The sequence below is a fragment of the Herpailurus yagouaroundi genome, unplaced genomic scaffold (assembly GCF_014898765.1).
Source record: "Herpailurus yagouaroundi ecotype Mexico unplaced genomic scaffold, PumYag 163, whole genome shotgun sequence".
NCBI classification, from domain to species: Eukaryota; Metazoa; Chordata; class Mammalia; order Carnivora; family Felidae; genus Herpailurus; species Herpailurus yagouaroundi.
The window spans coordinates 11,638,080-11,659,787 of record NW_024412404.1 but is presented as its reverse complement, the minus strand read 5'-3'; the positions used below and the strand labels follow the sequence as shown (position 1 = coordinate 11,659,787).

General features: G+C 49.1%; 1 protein-coding gene and 1 long non-coding RNA gene across 5 annotated transcripts in view; one reads left to right on the top strand and one right to left on the bottom strand.

Annotated features, from left to right (window-relative positions):
* The window catches only part of LRRC20 (leucine rich repeat containing 20), an 86,271-nt gene that overhangs the window by 30,004 nt on the left and 34,559 nt on the right, over window positions 1–21,708 (top strand). For 3 of the 4 annotated variants that reach the window (XM_040485263.1, XM_040485266.1, XM_040485265.1), the window contains one exon: window positions 11,258–11,407. The exons of the other annotated variant lie outside the window; for it this stretch is intronic. In XM_040485263.1, coding sequence (XP_040341197.1) covers window positions 11,258–11,407 — 150 coding nt within the window. The remainder of the gene's footprint in view (window positions 1–11,257; window positions 11,408–21,708) is intronic. 4 annotated transcript variants of the gene reach the window in all.
* Window positions 14,220–16,605, bottom strand: LOC121036744 (uncharacterized). Its single transcript, XR_005793466.1, has 3 exons — window positions 16,057–16,605; window positions 14,561–15,247; window positions 14,220–14,420 (listed from the first exon to the last, which is right to left on the bottom strand). It is a non-coding gene; the product is annotated as an uncharacterized LOC121036744 (long non-coding RNA).

The following is a 21,708-nucleotide window of genomic DNA, read 5'->3' as shown; positions in this document are numbered from 1 at the left end:
ACACACACACACACACACACACACACACACAGATTCCCTGCTGGTTATCCCAGACGAATTAAGCAGGCTAGTCCAGGACTAGCCCCTCCACATGATTCCTACTGGGAAGTTTGGAAAACATGGGCTAAATGACCTCCAGTCTCCTTCCAACTCTGAGATTCTTTGCAAAAGATTATGGGGAAACACATTCTGGGCGGGAATAGGTCACACTGGCCCCAGGTCTCCTCCTGTAGCTTTGGGAGTCCTGCTTCTTGGCCAGGCCACGGAGCCTATGGGCACACCAGCTTGAGTCCCTGACACTTGTTCCTTTGGGCCTGTACCTGGGTTGGCAGGGAGCGCCACCACCCTCTCTGCTCCCGCCCCCCTCTCACCCCCCCCCCCCCTCGCAGGGACCTGTCACCAGGCCCTGCTCTCAGCCCAGACTGCGCAGGGGTCAGAATCCTGTGTTTCTGAGAAACAACACGAATTTGTCCCAGCCCTCCTGGCTTCCTGCAGTAGGTGTTGTTTACTTGGATTTTGCTTCTTTTGCCCTGCTTCTGCCTACAGTTACTTTTCATAGGCATTCATTAGAATTAACAAGATAACCATTAAAGGTTAAACCACAGAAAGACCTGTGCCTTGTGACTGAAAGTTGCTTTATTAACACAAAGCACTGTCCTAATTAGAAGTTTAGGGAGATGCAGTTTGGCCTCCTTGCAATAATAATTACAATTATGAAGATAATTTTGTCTCGTGTTTATTACAGTGCCTTTCTGCAAGCTTCCCTATTCTCTGCTGCAGCTCAGGTATCAGCACTGGGGGAGGGCACCGGGGAAAGGCATGCTTGAACCCAGCTGCTGTCCAGATGCTGGTGTTGTCTCCTGTTGTTAGTCCCCCTGAGCTCCCGGTTGAGGTCTGTGGGCATGCACTCACCACCAAGTAGCATGAAGTGCTCCTATGCCAGAGCCTTCCCCTCTGAGGACTCGCTGAGCAAGAGTGAGGCTCCAGGAAGGTATAGAACAAGGCAGGGCTCAAAGATGGAGTCCCAGAGAATAAAAGGCCTCTGGGCCTTTGCTCATGCCTTGGCCCACACCTGGGTTGCCTTCGCTCTTTCCTCTCTGGCTCTCATAATCTCTCATCCATTAGCATCCAGCCTGAATCAAGGGTGACCAACTCTCCTGAATGGCCCGGACTGCAGAACAATCCCCCAGGATGCAGGGCTTTCAGTGCCAACATTGGGAATGTTCTGGGCAAACCAGGACAAGTTGGTCACCCTGATGGAATCTTTGCATTCACATTCTTTGTCCTTCAGTACCTTGCCAAAATGACCTTGGGCAATTTACTGTCAACACGGGCCTCACTTTCCACCTGTGAGGATAGCTCATGGTTGTTATGAGAATTTAATGAGTTCATATATGAAAAGTGCCTATTACATTTCTGGCACATACTAAACACTCAGTGATGTTAGCTATGTTTGTTTGGTTGAGTTGAGTGAAAATGAGATCTGTGAGATCCCCTGGCCTCCATGTGGTTCACGAATCCTCTGTGCGGTGAGTGGTTGATCATACCCCAGCATGTGGCACTCACTTCCTCACGTGGGAGCCTTTTCTTTATGACTGGTACGCTATTCCTGTACTGTCAGCTCTGAGGATTCATAGAGAATGGGACCCCCTTCTTGAAGACATCCCATAGCTTCCTGAGGATTACTCACCTGTCTCCAGTCTGGGTCTTCTCTTTCCTGGGTGGGGTACCCCCTCCCTTAGGTGAGACCTGACTCCTAGCCGTATGCTTGCTGTGTCCTCTGGGCCAGCTAAGGACGCTTTTCTCTACTGTAGACATGTGTAACGGGGATAGATGGTGCCCATCCTCTGAATTAGACCTGAGATGAATTTCCTGAGAACAAAAGATGACTGGCCTCTGTCCCCAGAATCACAGGCTCTGAACTACAAAGATCTGTAGGATTTCTTTTAGGGAAGGTCCCGGTTTCCCTTTGAGATGCTCTGCATAGACTCCCCTTTCTTTGGCTCAGCCTACAGGCAGGTACCTAGGTACTTCTTAACTCAAGATTGGTTAGGACCCATGGCTTCTGGAACAGCCTAACCATCCAAATCTTACTCCCCTGGGGTACCTGTGTGGCTCAGTAGGTTGAACATCCAAGTCTTGATTTAGGCTCAGGTCATGATCTCACGGTTCATGAGATCGAGCACCGTATCGGGCCCTGCACTGACAGCATGGAGTCTGCTTGGGATTCTCTCTCTCCTCTCCCTCTGCCCCTCCCCACTCGCTCTCTCTGTCTCTCTCAAAATAAATAAATAAACTTAAATCTTACTTCCCTTTTAGCTGTATGACCTTGGCCAAGTCACTTAATTGCAGTTTCCTCGTGTGTATAGAGAGGAGACAGTTCTTAGAGCCTAGCATGTGTGAAATAGTAAGCGGTACTATCTATGGTTATTGTTAGCCCCACCCCCAAGGAACGAACATGAAGTATATTGCTCCTTGTGCACAGATAGGAAGATGACTGGGCAAGGCTGAGATCTGCTTCAGCATGTCTGGGACCTGGATCTCCGTATGTTTGTCCCAGGGACCACAGAGAACTGTTCCCGAGATCGTGGGCCTGTCCTCTCAGCAGGGATTAGAGTCCCCATGCAGTGTTAGTGGCTGGTGATGTGGCCTGGATGGGGCTGGCATGTTTGCACCAGCCACTGGTGGGCAGTTCTGCGGTCAGAGGATGGATGGAACATCCCTGAGAACGAAAAAGATCCTAGGGAAGTCACTAGGTACAGCACAGAACACTGCCTGGCACACAGTAGGGCTATTTGGGAGAGTAAATGAAAGCAGCAGGTGTGGATATATTCCAGGCCCTTGGCACCCTTCAGATGTGGTGGCCATATGCTTCTGTGACTTTGGCTGGTTGTCCAGAGGAGGCTGCACAGGCCCGTGTTACTTGAATTGGAGACTGGAAAGTGGGTGTGAGGTTGGAATGGTGTGTGGGTAGCCCAGGTGGGAGGAAGGAGGTTGTGGGACTGGACATTTCTGGGCTGATGTACTTGGGGAAGACAGCTGCTATGAGGACCCTTGGAAGTAACTTGAATGGCCTTGTGGCTTTATGTTTCTTCCGCATGCATCGTGAACACTCTCTCACCACTATGGGGAGCGGGGGTGCATTGCACAATTGATTCTCGGTGCCTGAGCCCCAAAAGTTCCATCTCATATCCAGTACAGTTCCATCTCCAATCCAGTAAAATCCAGTACAGAATTTCTTTCTTTTATGGAGCTTTCTTGTTTCTCTTACTGATGAGGAGCTGGCTGCCCTCAGTTTATACTTGAATTTGCCAAGTTTTTTTTTTTTTCCAATAAAAGGTATTTTTATAATAAATAAATTTTCTGTTTTAAAAGTAAATTATCACTATATATACTTGAAAAATATTTCTATTTAAATATATAGTGGTACTTTGCTTATTTTAGGTAAAATAAGCAGCAGGACTATAAGTAGTAATAAATTGCTCCAATCCTTTGTCATTGCTGTTGAACATTCTGGTTATTTTCCTTTTGATCTTATTTCCCAGGCATATGTACCTTTTTTTTTTTTTTTTTTTTTTTTTTACCTAGTTTTACACGTATTACAGTGCACATATAATTTTTTTTATTCTGCTTTTTTTTTAAAATGGTATAGCTTGAGGGGCACCTAGGTGGCTCAGTCGGTTGAGTGTCTGACTTCGGCTCAGGTCATGATCTCATGATTTGTGAGATCAAGCCCACATCTGGCTCTGTGCTGACAGTGCGGAGCCTTTTTGGGATTCTCTCTCTCTCCCCACCCCTCCCCCACTCATGCTCTAAATAAATAAATAAATAAATAAATAAATAAATAAATAGCTGTTTTTTTATATGCCATAACTTGAACCATTAAACAAGAAAAACCATGAATGAACATAGGTTGATAATACTCTTTAAGAAGCTTGGGGCGCCTGGGTGGCTCAGTCGGTTAGGAGTCTGACTTCGGCTCAGGTTATGATCTCGAGGTCCGTCAGTTCGAGCCCCGCATCGGGCTCTGTGCTGACAGCTCAGAGCCTGGAACCTGCTTCCGATTCTGTGCCTCCTTCTCTCTGCCCCTCCCCCACTTGTGCTCTGTCTCTATCAAAAATAAATAAATGTAAAAAAAAAAAAATTTTTTTTTTTTTTTAAAAAGAAGCTCTAGCAACATTTGGGAGGTAGGGGTTGGAATGCAAGAACTCCAAATAGAAAAATAGCAAGAGACGTGAGCAAGCCTTGCCACAAGGGAAACAGAAATGGTTAATTAACCATGAATGATAATCAGTCTCATTATTGAAAGAGTTGATTAAAGCAAGGGATGTCATGTCCCCTGTTCATATTAGCAAAGATTTTTTTTTTAATGATCCATTTACTTATTGGGCAGAATGTGTATTAATTGGCATAAATAGGGGCGCCTGGGTGGCGCAGTCGGTTAAGCGTCCGACTTCAGCCAGGTCACGATCTCGCGGTCCGTGAGTTCGAGCCCCGCGTCGGGCTCTGGGCTGATGGCTCAGAGCCTGGAGCCTGTTTCCGATTCTGTGTCTCCCTCTCTCTCTGCCCCTCCCCCGTTCATGCTCTGTCTCTCTCTGTCCCAAAAATAAAAAAAAATAAAAAAAAAAAAGTTGAAAAAAAAAATTTTAATTGGCATAAATACTCTGGAAAGCAGTTTGGCAATACATTTCAAAAGCCACAGGTTTATCTGTTTACTAATTATATTCCCCTCGCCCCCCTCACCCCTTGTTAACATCTTATATTCTTTTTTCATCTCTCTCTCTGGTGGTCTTAATTTTTTAAATTGAATTACATTGAGAATTTTAAATAATATAACTTTTTTAAAGATAAATAATTTATAGATAAATCATTATCTTTTTAATAAAGATAAATTTATTTAAATAAAGATAGATTTTTTTTGAGAGAGAGAAATGGCGTGAGCGGGGAAGGACAGAGACAGAGAGAGACACAGGATCCAAAGCAGGCTCCAGGCTCTGAGCTGTCAGCACAGAGCCCAACGAGGGGCTCGAACCCACGAACCATGAGATTATGCATGGCCTGAGTTGAAGTCAGACGCTTAACCGCTCAACTGAGCTGGCTGAGCCACCCAGGCGCCTCTAAAGTTTTTTTTATTTATTTACATAATCTGTACACCCAGCGTGGTGGGGCTTGAACTCATGACCTTAAGATCAAGAGTCATGATCTCTTTCAACTGAGCCACCCAGACGCCCCTAAAGATAAATCTTTATTCTACTTATAGATCCTTTTCACAGTCTGTCTTATTTTTTTAAGTATCTGGCTGTTCTGTATGTTTTATACAGTTAGATTTGTTGATCTTTGTGACTCTTTTATGGCTCCTAGGTTTAGAAAATCATCTCCACTTCAGAGGTTGTATAAATATTAAGTTCTGTTTACTTCTGATTGTTTTTGTTGTTTGATTTCAAAAAATATTTCAAGTGTAATTCTCTGTAGAGTTTACTTTGATTCTTAGGTTAATCGAGAGTCTCTATTTTGTTTTCCCAGAACTATTTTTTTTGTAAGTTTTTTTTTTTTTTTTTTTACTTTTTAAATTTTTAAATAAATTATTTTTGAGAGAGAGACAGAGTCTGAGTGGGGGAGGAGGCAGAGTGAGAGAGGGAGACACAGAATCCGAAGCAGGCTCCAAGCTCTGAGCTGTCAGCACAGAGCTGGACTCAGGGCTCGAACTCATGAACCGTGAGATCATGACCTGAACTGAAGTCGGACGCTTAACCGACTGAGCCACCCAGGTGCCCCTTCCCAGAACTATTAATTGGTTATTCTGATATCAGTTATTAATCCTCCCATTCCCCAATTTATTTGTGAGGCCTTCTTTGGCACTTATTAAATCATGACATATTATTTATGGACTACATTTTCTGGCCTATTTTCTTTCTATAATCTATTTTTCTTTGTGCTTTATAATTTTATTTAAATTCAAGTTAGTTAACATATAGTGTAATAGTGGTTTCAGGAGTAGAATTTAGTGATTCATCACTTACATAGAACACCCAGTGCTCATCCCAACAAGAGTCCTCATCAGTGCCCATCACCCTAAATTTAGCCCATGCCCCCAGCCACCTCCCCTCCAGCAACCCTCAGTTTGTCCTCTGTATTTAAGAGTCTCTTATGGTTTGCCTCCCTCTCTGTTTTTATCTAATTTTTCCTTCCTTTCCCCTCTGTTCATCTGTTGTGTTTCTTAAATTCCACATATGAGTGAAATCATATGGTATTTTGTCTTTCTCTGACTAACTTATTTCACTTAGCATAATACATTCTAGTTCTATCCACATTGTTGCAAATGGCAAGATTTCATTTAAAAAATTTTTTTTAATGTTTATTTATTTTTGAGAGAAATAGAGCACAATCTGGGGAGGGACAGAGAGAGAGGGAGACACAGAATCCGAAACAGGCTTCAGGCTCTGAGCTGTCAACACAGAGCCTGATGTGGGGTCCAAACCCACGAACCACAAGGTCATGACCTGAGCTGAAGTTGAATGCTTAACTGACTGAGCCACCTAGGCACCCCTCATTCTTTTTCTTTTTTAATGTTTATTTTTTGAGAGAGAGAGAGAGAGAGAGAGAGAGAGAGAGAGAGAGAAGCAGAGGGAGAGGGGGACAGAGGATCCAAAACCGGCTCTGTGCTGACAGCAGTAGGCCCGATGTGGGACTCAGACTCATGAACTGTGAGATCATGACCTGAGCCGAAGTTGGACTCTCAACAAACTGAGCCACCCAGACACCCCAAGATTTCATTCTTTTTCATCAAATATTCCATTGTGTGTGTGTGTATACACACACATATATATGTATACACATGTATATATGTACATGTATATGTGTATATGCACACACACACACACATACATACATACCACCTTTTCTTTATTCATCATTCGATGGATATTTGGGCTGTTTTCATGTTTGGCTATGGTCGATAGCACTCCTATAAACATTGGGGTATATGTGTCTCTTTGAATCAGCATTTTTGTATCCTTTGGTTAAATACCTAGCAGTGCAATTGCTGGGTCATAGGGTAGTCTACTTTTAACCTTTTGAGGAACCTCCATACGGTTTCCCAGAGTGGCTGCACCAGTTTGCATTCCCACCAGCAGTGCAAAAGAGATCCTCTTTCTCCGCATCCTCGCCAACACCTGTTGTTGCCTGAGTTGTTCATGTTAGCCATTCTGACAGGTGTGAGGTGGTATCTCATTGTGGTTTTGGTTTGTATTTCCCTGATGATGAGTGATGTTGAGCATCTTTTCATGCGTCTGCTAGCCATCTGGATATCTTCTTTGGAAAAGTGTCTATTCGTGTCTTCTGCCCATTTCTTCACTGGGTTGTTTGTTTTTTGGGTATTGAGTTTGATAAGTTCTTTATAGATTTTGGATATTAACCCTTTATCTGATATGTTATTTGCAAGTTTCATCTCCCATTTTGGTTGCCTTTTAGTTTTGTTGATTGTTTCCTTTGCTTTTTATCTTGATGAAGTCCCAATCGTTAATTTTTGCTTTTGTTTCCCTTGCCTCTGGAGACAAGTGTAAGAAGTTTCTGCAATCGAGGTCACAGAAGTTGATGCCTGTTTTCTCCTCTAGGATTTTGATGGCTTCCTGTCTTATGTTTAGGTCTTTTGCCCATTTTGAGTTTATTTTTGTGTATGGTGTAGGGAGGTTGTTGTCCTCTGTTTAATTATTGTAGCCTTATAATACTGGTTACGCTCTATCTTCTTTTTTAGGGAGAACTTGCTTGCTTATTCCCCTAGATGAAATTTAAACCATTTCAAAAAATGGTTTTGGATTAAAAAAATTTTTTTTGATGTTTATTTATTCTTGAGAGAGAGAGAGAAAGAACATGAGTGAGGGAGGGGCAGAGAGAGAGAAGGAGACACAGAATCCGAAGCAGGCTCTAGGCTCCGAGCTGTCAACACAGAGCCCAATGCGGGTCTCGAACTCACAAGCCATGAGATCATGACCTGAGCTGATGTCAGATGCTTAACCAACTGAGCCACCCAGGCACCCCAAAAAGTGGTTTTGGATTTTAAAGTTAAAAAAAATTTATGACTTTTGAGCAGGAATTACATGAAACAATCTATAAACTGATTTCTGGGAAAAAAAATCTCATTTCAGTTGTTGGTCGTTAACGAGCATGTTCTGTATCTTCACATACAAATCTATTTTTAAAGATACCTTTGTGAACTTTTATACTTTTATTAATATGGTCAGATACATTTTCCATTCTGATTATCTCTATATATTCTATATTATTATTGCTATTTGAAATAGGATCCTTAAAAATTATATTTTATTGCTGGCATATGGGAATATTACTGAATCTTGTGCTTTTATTTTGATGAGCCATTTCGCTGAGACTTTTTTTCATTTGCATAGTTTGTCAGATGCCTACTTTCGTTTTTGGAGGTTATGCGGCCATTTCATGTGCACATAATAATCGTTCTGTTTCCAGTGTTTGTTTTCTGTTTCTTTGGCCAGAACTTCCAAGACCATATTCAGGGATACTGGTGTGGGAAGGCGTCCTTACTTTGCTTTTCGTTTTAAAGGGAAAGCCTCTGACGGTTTCCTTGATGTTGCTTCTAGCTTGAATGAGATCTGTCACTTTTACCCAAAGGGGCTGTTGGATTTACAGGCACAACAAAGACTCCTTTCTAGCCCTTTGCGCATCCGGCACGAAGCACTAGGGTACTCATTGTTTGGAAGTGTTTGCCCTTTCTAGAATCCCCAGCTTGCCCTAAACTTTGAGCCTACAGAGCCAGTCCATTTCCAGACCTTGGTCTCCCTGGACGGAAAGCCTGACTTGTGGGGATTCATTCCTCCCTGCCAGGACCTCTCACTCTCTTCTGCCAGCCCTACCAGCTGACATAAGGGCCGGCACCTGACACTGGATGGCGGCAGGGCTAGAGGCACCTGGCACAGCCCTGGACCAGGGGAAGCAGTAAAGGCACGTCTTACCAGGACGCCCTGCAGAGGACTCCTGCAGATCCTCAGCCATCTGGACTTCTGCCCTTACCCCACCTGTCCCCTTTCTTTTCTCAGACCAGCTCAGTGAGGTCACCAGTACCCCTGCCTTGCCCTCTGAGCCTGCTGGTCACTGCTGGCCCTGTGCTCTGGAGGCCTTCCTGGTCCAGTGGGAAAGCAGAAACAAAGAGAGAGGTTAACACAATCAGGATGAAGAGGTCCCATTCGTGCTCTGTGAGACTCAGAGGCTGGAGCAACTAACTGCTTAGAGCAGCCAGAGAAGGCTTCTTAGAGGAGGTGACATTTGAGCTGCTCTTAGAGCGAGAGTAGAGAGTCTGTGAGGCAGATGAGGGAGAAGGGCTTCAATTATGATTATTTTGGTAGACTTCGCATTATTGTTGCTGTTCAGAATGGGCTCTTTAAAAACTATATTTTATTGCTGGCATGTAGGAATATTAGTTTAATTTTGCATATTTATTTTGGAGCAATCTTTAGAGCCTTAGAGGCCTGGGGGTGTCTGGCCTCTTTGGGGACAAGACAAGAGTTTTCAGAGACATGAGACAGTGCTGTCTGAGTTGGGTGGTGCTCCTGGGGTTCAGAGGTGGGAGGGCGATCCCCAGTCACGGGGGTGATCCTGGCAGATTTCCGAAGAGGTGGGATGGCGCTGGCCTTGAAGCCTAGAGAGGATTTGGCTAGAGGAAGGGGAGGGTAGACTGGAGGAGGTGCAGAGAAGCAGCATCCTCACTGTGCACCTGCCTGGTACTATGTCACCACACTTAGTACTTTTTATACTTAATTTTCCTGACAGCTCTGCCAGGTAGATGACAAGACCCCTGTTCCACAGATGAGGAAACTGGGGCTCAGGGAATTTGAGTGACTTAGGTGAGCTGGAGAGCCTAATTTCTGAGCTTCCATGCTTTCAGTGCCTCCCTTTTTAAAATGTAGGTACCTGGGGCGCCTGGGTGGCGCAGTCGGTTAAGCGTCCGACTTCAGCCAGGTCACGATCTCGCGGTCCGTGAGTTCGAGCCCCGCGTCAGGCTCTGGGCTGATGGCTCAGAGCCTGGAGCCTGTTTCCCATTCTGTGTCTCCCTCTCTCTCTGCCCCTCCCCCGTTCGTGCTCTGTCTCTCTCTGTCCCAAAAATAAATAAACGTTGAAAAAAAAATTTTTTTAATAAAAAAAATAAAATAAATAAAATGTAGGTACCTAAAAAATTGCTTTATTGGGAAAGAACTCACACACCCTACAATTCACCCATTTAAAGGGTACAATTCAGCGGCTTTTGTATATCCACAGAGTTGTGCAGCTGTCATTACAGTCCAGTTTTAGAACCCCCAGCCCTAGGTTGCCCCCCCGCCCAGGACCCCCAGCCCTGGGCAACCACTGCCCTCCGTTCCGTGTCTATACACTAGCCTGTTCCAGATGGTTCATGTAAATGGCCTCATCAAGCGTGTGATCGTTTGTGACTGCTCCTTTCACTTAGTGTAACGTTTTCAAGGTTTACGCACGCCGCAGCATGTATTGGTACTTCGCGACTTTTTATTGCCAAACAATATTCTCGTTTCTGGATAATACCACATTTTGCTTATCCATTCAGCTGTTGATGGACATTTGGGTTGTGTGCACTTCGGGGCTGTTGTGAATAATGCTGCCGCGAGTGTTCCCGTGCGACGTGTTTTGTGTGGACATATGTTTTCATTTCTCTCCGGTGTAGACCTAGGAGCGGAATGGCTGGCCGGGTCGTGTGGTGACTGCAGGTTTTACCATTTGGAAAACTGCCAGACTGTTGTCCACAGCGACTTCCCGGCTGCCTCTTGTGCATGCTTGCCTTCAGAGTGACAGGGCTGGGGAGAAGGTCAGACCACAAAGTCTGTGTGAGTCGCCTGTTTTCAAAGAAGATGGTGGGAAAGTAGTGTGAAGACTGCAGCTTCACTGTGGAGTCTTTGGTGATTCCAGAAGGAGGATTCTGCAGGAGCTCAAGGACGCTGCCACAAGTGCTGGTCGTGAGCTGCTCCTTCTGCTCATAGGCCATGCCACTAGACAAGGTGTTGAATAGACCCAAAGGTTCGGGGTGCCGGAGAGGGACAAGTGCGACCCGTGGTGATGAAGGCTCTCGGAAGAGGGAGGGCAGGGTTTCGAGGCTGGCACAGGGGAGACGAGTGAGAGGAAAGGACTTGGGGAGGGGAGGCAGGGTTGGGGCCTTGTGGTTCAGGGCAAGTCCCTGAGCAGCTGTGGCCAACTGTCCTCTGTCTTTGTTCTTTGGCTGCAGATCTGGCCGAGTGCAAGCTGGTTGCTTTCCCCATTGGCCTCTACAAGGTCCTGCGGAATGTCACCGACCAGATCCAGCTCATCACGCTGGCCAACAACGAGCTCAAGTCCCTCACCAGCAAGTTTATGACCACGTTCTGTCAGCTCCGAGGTAGGCCCCGGTCCGCCAGACAGGAAATCATTCCCCAGGGGAGGCTTCGAGGATGGACCTGTGTCCTGCCTGCAGCCTGGAAGTCTCTGAGTATCACTCCTCCCTCTCGCTGGCTGTGAATCAGACTGACTGATGGTCAAGGGTGTGGGCCCACTGGGGTGTTTGGGGTCCTGAGACCCACAAGTAGTCATTTCTCAGTAGACTTGAACGAGCCCCCGTCCTCCTCCCCAGCCTAGCACTGCTTTCCCGGTTCAGGAGCGACAGATGCCGGGGATGTTGGTGTTTCCTCTGCTGGGCCCACACAGGGCCGTGGACAAGGGTGCCTGGCAGGATGACGGGCAGGAGGCCAGCAGGTGGGCATAGTAGAGTCTCTTGAAACGGCTCCTCCAGGTGGGCCCGCAGGATGCAGTGGCCACTGCCGTGCCGCACCCCCCCCCCCCGCCATCCTTCTGTGAGAGTCTGCTGCTGCTCAGTGAGCCGTGGGGTGGGAGAACCAGGGAGGGCACAGGAGGCATAGGAGAGGTGATTCCCACCTTCTGGAATTCTATCTGACAGGGGCATGTAAAAGGTCCAAGGGCCCGGTTAGAGAAATCCATATGTCAGATGCTGGTGGAGCGGGAGGGACATGAGCAAAAGCGTACCTCCCACGGCTGATTTCAGGCCTCCTAGAAGAGGTGGGGGCATTGGGCAGGGGCAAGAGGGAGGCGTGAACTGGCAAACAGGTCCCAGGGATAGAAGGCAGCTTGTAGAATGCTCAGCAGCCAGCTATAGGCAGGACATGGATAGGCCACCGGCTGGGTGGGAGGGGGGCGTCCTGGGGCAGGACCTGGTTCCCCGGAGGCACTGTGGGTGCTTTTCACCAGGCTGTCCCGTCCTTCATTTTCTGGGGGCCACTTCTCTGCACAGATGAGACGGGCCCTCACGGCCAGCAGGCCCCATCGGCCGCAGTGGTCAGCCCTGGCAGAAATTAGACTCATCTGAGGAACTTTTCTACAAACACAGTTGCCTTGGCTCTACCCCCAGCCCAGTTGAATCAGAATGTCCGAGTATGGGCCTGGGCCTTGTACGCATCTTTTAAAACCTACATCAGTCATTCTGAAGTGGCAGCAGCCAAGGGTGAGGCCATGGGTCAGGGGTTATACATGCCAGTGCCTGAGAGACTAGCGTGCGAGTACTAAATGTCACGGTTTGAGTGGTGGGGACCGTGGGAGACGTGCCCCTCTCCGCTCTGCCAGGTATGCCATGAGGATGTTGGGGTTTTGTCAGTAGAAGCTAGAAATACGGGTTTTGTGTGAATTTTTACCAGGTGTTCTATAACACGGAAGCCAATAGAACACCCTTGCACAGTAGATTTAGCCCATGGGCCATCAGTTGGAAGAATCTCCCATAATATATGAGATCTGTCTCTGCCATCTCATTTCATGGATAGAAAAGGAAGGCCAGGGAGACTCAGGCTTATCGGGGATCTTGGAGCAGCACCCCCACATCGTCCACCTTGCAGGCCAGGGCTGCCTCTCCAGGCCTCCCGCATTAGCCCAAGGGTCCCCTGGAGATGTTTGCTTTGCGGAGGAGGGTGGAAAGATTGAAAATGGGTGGTAGGGGTTGGCTGGGACCTCCAGGAAGGGCAATCAGGAAGGGTGCTTCCTTTGGGTAAGAGGAGAGTTCGTTTGTGCTTTCCTTCCTTGAACCTTCCCTGGAGCACCTGCCATATTCCAGACCTGTGTCTGGAGGCTGGGAGACAAAGACTGGCAGACCAGCTCCCTCCCGGAAGGAGCCCAGGGTCACAGAACAGACTTTCAACCACACCAAGTCCTATGATGCCGGCGTGGACAACATGCTGGGAACAATGGGAAGAAAACTTAATTCTTCCGGCGAGTGCTGTGGGCAGTGGGTGGGCCGGGAAGCAAGGGCTTTCAAAGGACTTGACACTGGGCATTGCCTTGTGAGATGAATAAATAAGCCCTCTCCAGGGGGCACAGCGACGCATGCCAGAGAAATGCGCTAGAACCCATTGTGTTTGTGGCTTAGCTGCGGAAATATATTTATCATAAAATACCCTTCTGGTCAGAAGTCTGTGGAAGGATGCAGTTTGAACCCCCTCTGTGCGGCTGGCAGCTGCTGACTCCCCCACACCACCCTGGATTACAAAGGAAAAGCTGCGATGTGCCCAGTAATTGGGTTTCACAAAGGCGGTGGCGCTAGTGACAAGGGGCAGGGAGGGGCTGGAGTCGAGAGTGGCTCCTGGCTCCTGGCTCCTGAAGAGATGCTCCCAGCCCCAACCTTTATTATATATAGTTTCTCTTTTAAATAGAAAAGTTCCCTCCTTTTATGTGTGAAGAGGAAACTTGAATAGGCTCTGCTGAACTTCCCCCAGGCCTGCCGGCTTCCCCTTCCCTGTTCGTGGCTCTTGACAGAGAAGGCGGGCTGCCCTGGTGCCAGGGAGAAAGGCATCCACTTCCTCCCTCCCTGCCACACTGTCTCCTGTGGGAGCCCCGGGGAGTGTCTTCTGCTGGGCTCGTGGCCTCCTCGGGTTTGCGTCCCCTTGACACCCTTCACCCATTTTATAGAAGGAAGAAGCCAAACCCGAGAAAGCCAGTGGCACAGATGGAATCCGTGCAAAGGGCAGGTGCGCCCTGTGGAGTGGCGGGTTTCATTGTCGGACTCTGGCTCTTCTGTCCCCTCTTCTCCTGCGTGCCTGTCTCCCCACTTCCTCCTCTCATTCAAGTCATTCTGCTCCCGGACTGTGCCCGGGGTCTTCCAGGCCCCGGGTGTGCGAGAGACACCTGTGGAAATCCACAAAGAGCCCCCCGGATGAGAAGCACAGGCTGTTTACTCCGAGCTGGCTCCCGCAGGGGAGTAAGCAGCTGGTGGGCGGCATCGAGGAGAGACTCAAAGGCAGCGGAGGGGCAGGAAAGCTTTGTAGAGGATAAAAGGCGAAGCTGGAGGCAGGCCAGCTTGCAGGGGGCATCCTGTGTGACTGGTTAGGGTGCATTTTGGCTTTCCGGAGTTAGCCCTAAGTTGGAAATTGGAATAAAAATCAGAGACATTGTCAGTAGTTAAGTCCCGGCTGTTTGGGGCCAGTTGTTACGGGAGTGTTACAGGGCTTCCTGGACCGTCAGAAGAGATGGCAGTCTGACTCCCTGCAAGTCGGACCTGGAGCAGACTGGCCTCCTCGGCTGGTTACCGTGGCTAGTGGGTTGGCTCTCTGGGCAGGGTGCTGCAGGCTGTGGGCCACAGTTCTGTTTTTATGTTTGGTCTGGCCATTGTCTGCGTGTATATTCAGTTGCTCACAGCCCATCTTTCAACTCAGCTCAGCAGTTCCTCAGGAGCACCTGTCGTGGCCCGGCTGGGGGCATGAGCAGGTGAGCGGTGGCCCGGGGCTCCCGACGCACTGGGCGCTGAGCCCTCGCGGCTCTACACGGAGGGCTTTACACGTGTCATCTCAGTTACCCCCTCCTGACACCCGCCATTTAGGATGGGGTGAGACAACAGAGACCTAGACGTGGTTCTTGGGGAGCTCCCAGGCTTTCGGGGCAGGTGGGCGTGTGAGTGGACAGCCACCTCAACGTGTGGGGGGTGATACAGCAGACATTTCCTTGAAGCCTGGCGTGCCAGGGGGCACAAGTCTATTCTGCTCTGGGTGGGTGGGTATGTCGGTCTGCTAGGGTCGCCACGACAGAGCACTGCGGCATGGGTCGGGGAGGGGGGCTTACATTTACTTCTCACAGTTCTGGGAGCTGCATGTCAGACACCAAGGTGTTGGAAGGTTTGGCTTCTTCTGCGGCCTGTCTCCTCAGCTTGCCAGTGGCTGATTTCTCACTGTGTCCCCACGTGGCCTTCCTGTGGACACGTATTCCTGGGGTCTCTCTGTGTCCTGACTTCCTCTTCTAAGGACACCAAGCAGATTGGATTCGGGGCACCCTAACGGCCTCATTTGAACTTGGGCACCTCTTTAAAGACCTCACCTGCAAACACAGCCACACTGGGAGGTACCGGGAACTGGGACTTCCGCATAGGAATTTGGGAGGCGGGGGGAGACATCACTCAGCCCAAAATACTGGGGAGTCGGAAGCCTCCAGAGGAAATGGCTTGGAGGGGCCATTGGACAGAAGGAAAAAGGGGGAGTTCCCAAGGCCTCCTTTAGGAAGATGGGAGGTGTGTTTGGGAAATGGACTAAAATAAAAACAGTACCACGTGGAACATTACAGAGCAGAGGCTATGGCGTGTCATCAGCAACTGGTCTAAGCAAGTGAGTGGTCCTCAGAGAGTCCGTCAAGGAGGAGCCAGGGCAAGTGACCCCAAAGCAGGGGGAGACGGGGGCTGGTGGGGGGGGGTGTCTCCCTCTGTTTCCTGCTTTGCCTCGGCCCACTGGCTTACTTTTCTTTTTGCTAATGGCACTGAGTGGATGAAGGAGGAGAGAGGAAGGCATCCAGAACTATTTGGGGAGAGCAGGGCAGACACTGAAGCCTTACAGTGGTCGGTTAGGCGCTTTGGTTTTAGTCTGGGATCAGGCAGATCTCCTCTGTTGGGCAGACATCTGGTTCCCCCTGCATAGCCCACCACCGGGATAGCAGGGCCTGGGAGGGTCCTTCTCACCTGAGTCATTCACAGGGGGCAGCTCCCCGTTGCTGACGATCAAGAATTCCTACCTGATACCAAGGTGGTGATCAGTTTGTGGCCTTTTACATCAGTTTTCGCCATCAGTCTTCAAGGATGTCTGTCCCCTGGGGTTTCCTGGCCGAGCTCAGTGGGGCAAAGGCCAAGACTGTGTGCATGCTGTGGGCAGTGGGTCAGCCCTCCCTAGCAGAGAATGAAAAGAATCCCAAGTATTATGGGCTTTAGCATTCCTTAGGCTAGAATCCCAGAGATAGGATTACCAAGGCCAGTGTTTCCAGGCTGTTGGTCTATACTATGAGGTCATCAAGCCCTGATGTCACCCTGAGCCTGGGGCCTGCCAGGTGAGGAGCCTTGTGGTCAGGCTGAACCAGGACCCATAAGATGAGACGCTGGGCTGTTGGATGTTCAAAGCATAGACGCCCAGTTCTGGGGCGTGATGTTTTCTGTTTCCCTCTGGGTCCACTCTCCATGCTGATCCTACCCTCTCTCACCCTCTGGCTGTGGTCAGGTGGGGCCGGTGGGGAGCCCCCCAGGAGGTCAGGGGAAGAGAGAGAAGAAGCTCAGTGAATTTATTCCCCTGGCACCGTGAGGTCCATCTCAGGCTGGCTGTGCCCCTCGTCCCAAGGTCACTTCTCTCGAGCCAGTGTTTACGTGACTGTCCTCCCAGGTTTCCTCTGGCTGGTGACAGCTCCCTGCTTCTAACCCGGGGTTCCTGCACAACCCCTTGAGGTTTTCCTACCGCTTCCTATACCTTTGTAAACAGTTCATTGCAAATAAAGCCTCCTTGATTATCCTGAATTGAGTGTTTCATCTGTTTCTGGTTGGGGCCCTGATGGATGCTCTTTGCCACTTATTAGCTCTGTCACCACAGGCAGGTTGTCTAACTGTTCTTTGCCTCAGTTTCCCCCGTGGTATTGTAGACTCATACTGGTAAAGCCTTCACCTTGTAGGGATCCCGTGAAGATTGAATGAGTTAGCACATGCACAGCCCTGGGAGCCGCTGCGTCCCCAGCACTATCCAACACAGTCTTTGTACACGGCCGTAGGTGTTCAAAACTACACACAGAATGGGCAAATGAATGACTTCTCACCGCACGGTCGGTCGGCAGAAGAGTGACCCCCCCACAGATGTCCACGTCCTAGTTCTTGCCACCTGCGATTATATTACCTCACACGGCAAAAGAGTCTTTGCAGATGTGAATAAGTTGAGATCCTTGACATGGATTAAGTGGGAGGTGGGTGGATGTCCTCGTAGGGTCTTCATGAGAAGGCAGGAGGACTAGAAAAGATGTGATGGTAGACACAGCCACTGGAGTGATGTGGCCACAAGCTTCTAGAAGCCGTTTCCGGCTTCGGTCAAGGCACGGACTCTCCCCCTAGACCCTGCAGACGGTACATACCTCCCCGGCTTGGTTTTAGTCCTCTGAGACCATCTTGGCCTTCTGATCTCCAGCACCGTAAGATGATACACTCGTGTTGTTTAAAGCCACCAAGTTGGGGGCAATTTGTTACAGCAGCAGTAGGAAACTGATACACAGCCGGAAGAGTTGGGAGGGGGGCTTCTGTCTCAGTGTCCCCACTTTGCTTGCTTACTCTGCTCTCCCACGTGACCTCACTGTGGAGCCAGGGCTGGTGCCCCAGAGGGGAAACCTTCTCCAAAGAGCCACCATGCCCGCCTTCCTCGGCTGCCCCGTTTCCCTCGGCACCTCCAGCTTTTGGTCCCTCCTGTGGCACGCAGGCTAAAGGCGGGCGGGGCTCAAAACGACGCTCCGTGGGTCTTGTTCAGACCCCGAGTGGGAGCCACTACCCCCACCGCTGTGAAAGAGGAGGCTGAACGGTCCCGGTGGGGTGGAACCTGAGGCCTGCTTCCCTGTCCAGCGCAGCCCGGGCCTGGGACACTGGTGGGACGTGGCCGGCTCTCCTTGGAACATCCAGGCAAGCGTGTGCTGCTCCAAGGGTATTGCTGGCGGCAGAAGAGCTGTTTCTTGGCTCTGTTAACTGCACGTCAAACCACCCTACCATCTATTGGTTTAAAACAACAGCGTGCTATTTCCTCCAGCTCTGTGGGTCGGCTGGTCTCTGCTAGCGGTTCTGCTGGGGTCCCTCATCCTCCAGGGCCTCGCTCCCCGGGGCCTCTAACCTGCTTGGACTTCTTCACAGTGGCTGGGCTCCCAAGAGGAAGTGGCTGGTGCCGAGCTTGATGCCTGAACTTGGACGTCTCCTGAACGTCATTTCTGCTGTATTCTGTTCATCAGAGCGGTCGCAGGGCCAGCCCAGAATCCAGAGGTGGGAACGAGTCTCTGCCTTGTGACGGGAGTTGCCCCAAAGTCTCAGCCCAAAAGGCCTACGGCCCTCTGTGGATGGCTTTTGTGGTTTATTAGCCAGACCTCTGATGGATGGCACTTCTGTCATTCTTTATGCGCTCAGCTATTTGTGGCCGCTCTTTGGCAGCCACTTTGCTAAGAGCTGTGAGGAACTACCAGACCCTGGCATTTCCAAGCTGTGTGACCTTAGGCAAATTATCGAACCACTTTGAGCTTTCATTTTCTCATCCTAAAATGGACATAATAGTAATACATCGTGGAAAGTGTGTAAATCTCATAGGCTGTTAATTTGTTCACTTCATTTATAAATCCTTATAAACCAAACTGTGTCCTTTTTCCTGGAAGGTGACAATAAATAAAATAAGTTACCTTTGGAGGGGTCTTAGAGGCACCCTGGAGAGCTATTCCTGCCACACAAGCAGGAGAACGTCTTTATCCTGCACCTCGTCAACCCCCGGAAGCCAGCAGACCCAGGACTCGTGTACGTACCTGGGGCCCTGGGACATCTGCAGCTCAGCATAGGCTCTGATGCCTCAGTCCCGCAGGGCCCCAGCAAACATGTCCCGCTCCCCGTGTGACAGGGGGCTTTGTCATTCCCCTTCATTTCCCTGTTCCGAGCCTTCCTTCACTCCTGGCTTTGAGATTTAAGAGTTTCCGTTCCTCCTCTGCCCTTCTTACCCACTTCTCGTACGTTTCTCTAGTTGGTATAAAACTCCAAGGCTTCATTTGAGGTTCCTGCTATTTGTTTTGAACGAGCAACGGATGCACACAGTATGGTATTCCAAGGCTCAGAGAGGGAAATAGCGAAACAGAAGTCTGCCTGTTCCTCCCATCCCCAGATATCCATTTCCTGTACCCAGAGGTACCTGCTCTTACCAGTTCTGGAGAGGTTCTGTGCCAGTGTGAACACGCCAGTGTGAACACGCCAGTGTGAACACACGTGTACTTAATGTCGGTAGCACTTACAGGATGAGGTCAGTAGTGTTATCAGCTCTTTGTTTCAGATGAGGAACCCTGAGGCAAGAAAGGCTTTAATTAAATAACTTGCCCGAGGCCACGCCACCAGGACAAAGGGTCAGATCTGCGGGTCCACATCCAGAGCTCCTCTGTGAAGCTCCTTTGTAGGGTGTGTGAACTGTTTTGCGATTTGTGTTTATCTCCTAGCAACGTATGTTAGAAGGTGGTTCATGTCAGTACAATGAGAGTCCCCTTATTCTTTTCACGAGGCAGATGGTTAGCACTTCGTTTTAGTTATTTCCAGACCTGGTTAGATGAGTTTTCTCATCCCTTCCTTCCTTCCATCCACGTAGATGTGGCTTTTGGAAACTTGGCTCTTGTCTCTTCGCCCCTCTGCCCACTGTGGACAGCAGCTGTCTGTGCTGAGCATGGACCAATTGAAGGTCACCTACTGCCTCACTCCAGGAGCTGACTGCCCTACAGGGGGGCCCTCACAGGCAGCAAGCTACATGATTGCTCACTGACGCAGGGTCACAGCCACGGTGCTGGCTGATCCTCGGTGGGCAGGTATTTTTGGAGCTGGCACCTTCCCTCACTGCCCGGCTACATAATTACTACAGGCCAGCCTCATCTGTCCTTTAGTGGAACCAGCAGGCTTCCTCTGTCTGCTGGGGTCAGTCCTAGGCCTCTGAGTCACACTTGGCAACTGTCCAAGATACGGATGATACGGAAGTAATAAGAAGAACTTGGGGAAGGAGAGGTCCATTAAACAGACACCGGAAACCACAATTTACTAAGGATAACAAACAAGGGAATGTCACGATGGGCTGTTCTCAGGCTGTGGACAGTCTTGGGAGCCGGATGGAATAAGGTCTCCTCCCAGGGCCCCTGTCCATTCTGGGAGCCCAGGTTGTTTGACTCTGAACCCTGATGTAAGAGAGCAGAAAGAAGCATGTGGAGTCCCATTAACGCAGCCCCCTGGGACCAGCGGACCTCCGCCCTCTCTGTCCAAGAGAGAGGCTGGCGGGGCCTGGGCATTGTTGTGACACCACCACGAAAAAGAGTATATCGTGGCCCCAGGGCTGAGAAGCAAAGCCAGCTTGGCTGCAGGTACGATTTCTTTTTGAAGCTTAGCCTACCAGCCGATCAGGTGGCTGGGGCTCTCGTCCACACTTCTGTTCTCCCTTTGAAGTGGAGATGGCAGAGAAAACCTCAAGTGCCAAGGGTAGGGTGACATAAAGTCCCGGGAGTTCAACAGGACTGGTACTTTAATAGGTGTGGTGGATTCGATCCCAAGAAACCTGTTTTCTTAGTCCTCCCGTGGTGACGGGGGCCTGGAAGCTGTTCCACGGTTTGGTCCCCACTCAAAAGCTACCGAGTCTATTATGAACAGCATTGCACTCGTAAATTTGACATAAATTCTCTAGGCCCAGGTGATTTCACTGGAGAATTCTATCAAACTTTTAAACAAGAATTAACTCAGTTTTACATAGTCTCTGCCAGAAAATAGAAGAGAGGGGCATGCTCTCCAACCCATGCTATGAAGCCAGCAGTGCCTTGATGCCAAATTTAGATAAAGACAGTACGAAAAGAAAACTATAGGCCAACGTCTCTCATGAGCTAAGACACAAAAATTTTTAGCAAACTATTAGTGATCAAATACAGCAGTATACAAAAGAATTGTATGCCGTGACCAAGTGGGGTTTACTCATTTTTCCAGAGGTGCAAGTTTGGCTCAACATTTGAAAACCCAGTCAGTGTTCCCCATCCTATCAAAAGCTAGCAAAGAAGAATCCTGTGATTCTCTCTGTTGACAAAAAGGAAGCACTTGACCAACTAGGCAAACAAGAGAAGTACCTCAAGGTGGTACAGAACATCTGTAAACATCCTATAGCTGACATCAGACTTACCGATGAAATGTTTGTTTTCCCTGTAAATTTGAGAACAAGGCAAGGATGTCTGCCCTCATCCTGAAAGTTTCAACTACTGCAGCAAGACGGGAAAAAGAAATAAAAGTATAGATTGGAAGCGAAGAAATAAAACTTCCCCTGTTTGCAGACGACATGATTGTCGCATAGAAAACGCCACGAAATCTACAAAAACAAAACCCTCCTAGGACTCATAAACGCGTTCAGCAAGTTCCCAGGGATACAAAGTCCACACAAAACGCGCACACGTTTTCCCAAAATGCTTTCCTTGGCTTCCTGTCTCACGAAGAGTCAACCCACGATCTTCCCGGGGTCTCAGACCCTGCCTAACCTGGTTCCAGCGTCACATCTACCACTTTTCTCCTTGCAGTCCGCACTCTGGGCACACTGACCCCTTTTCTGTTCCTCAGATGTGTCAAGTTCTTTCCTACCTCGGGGCCTTTGTACTTGTTATTCCTGATAGCTTTCCCCTGGA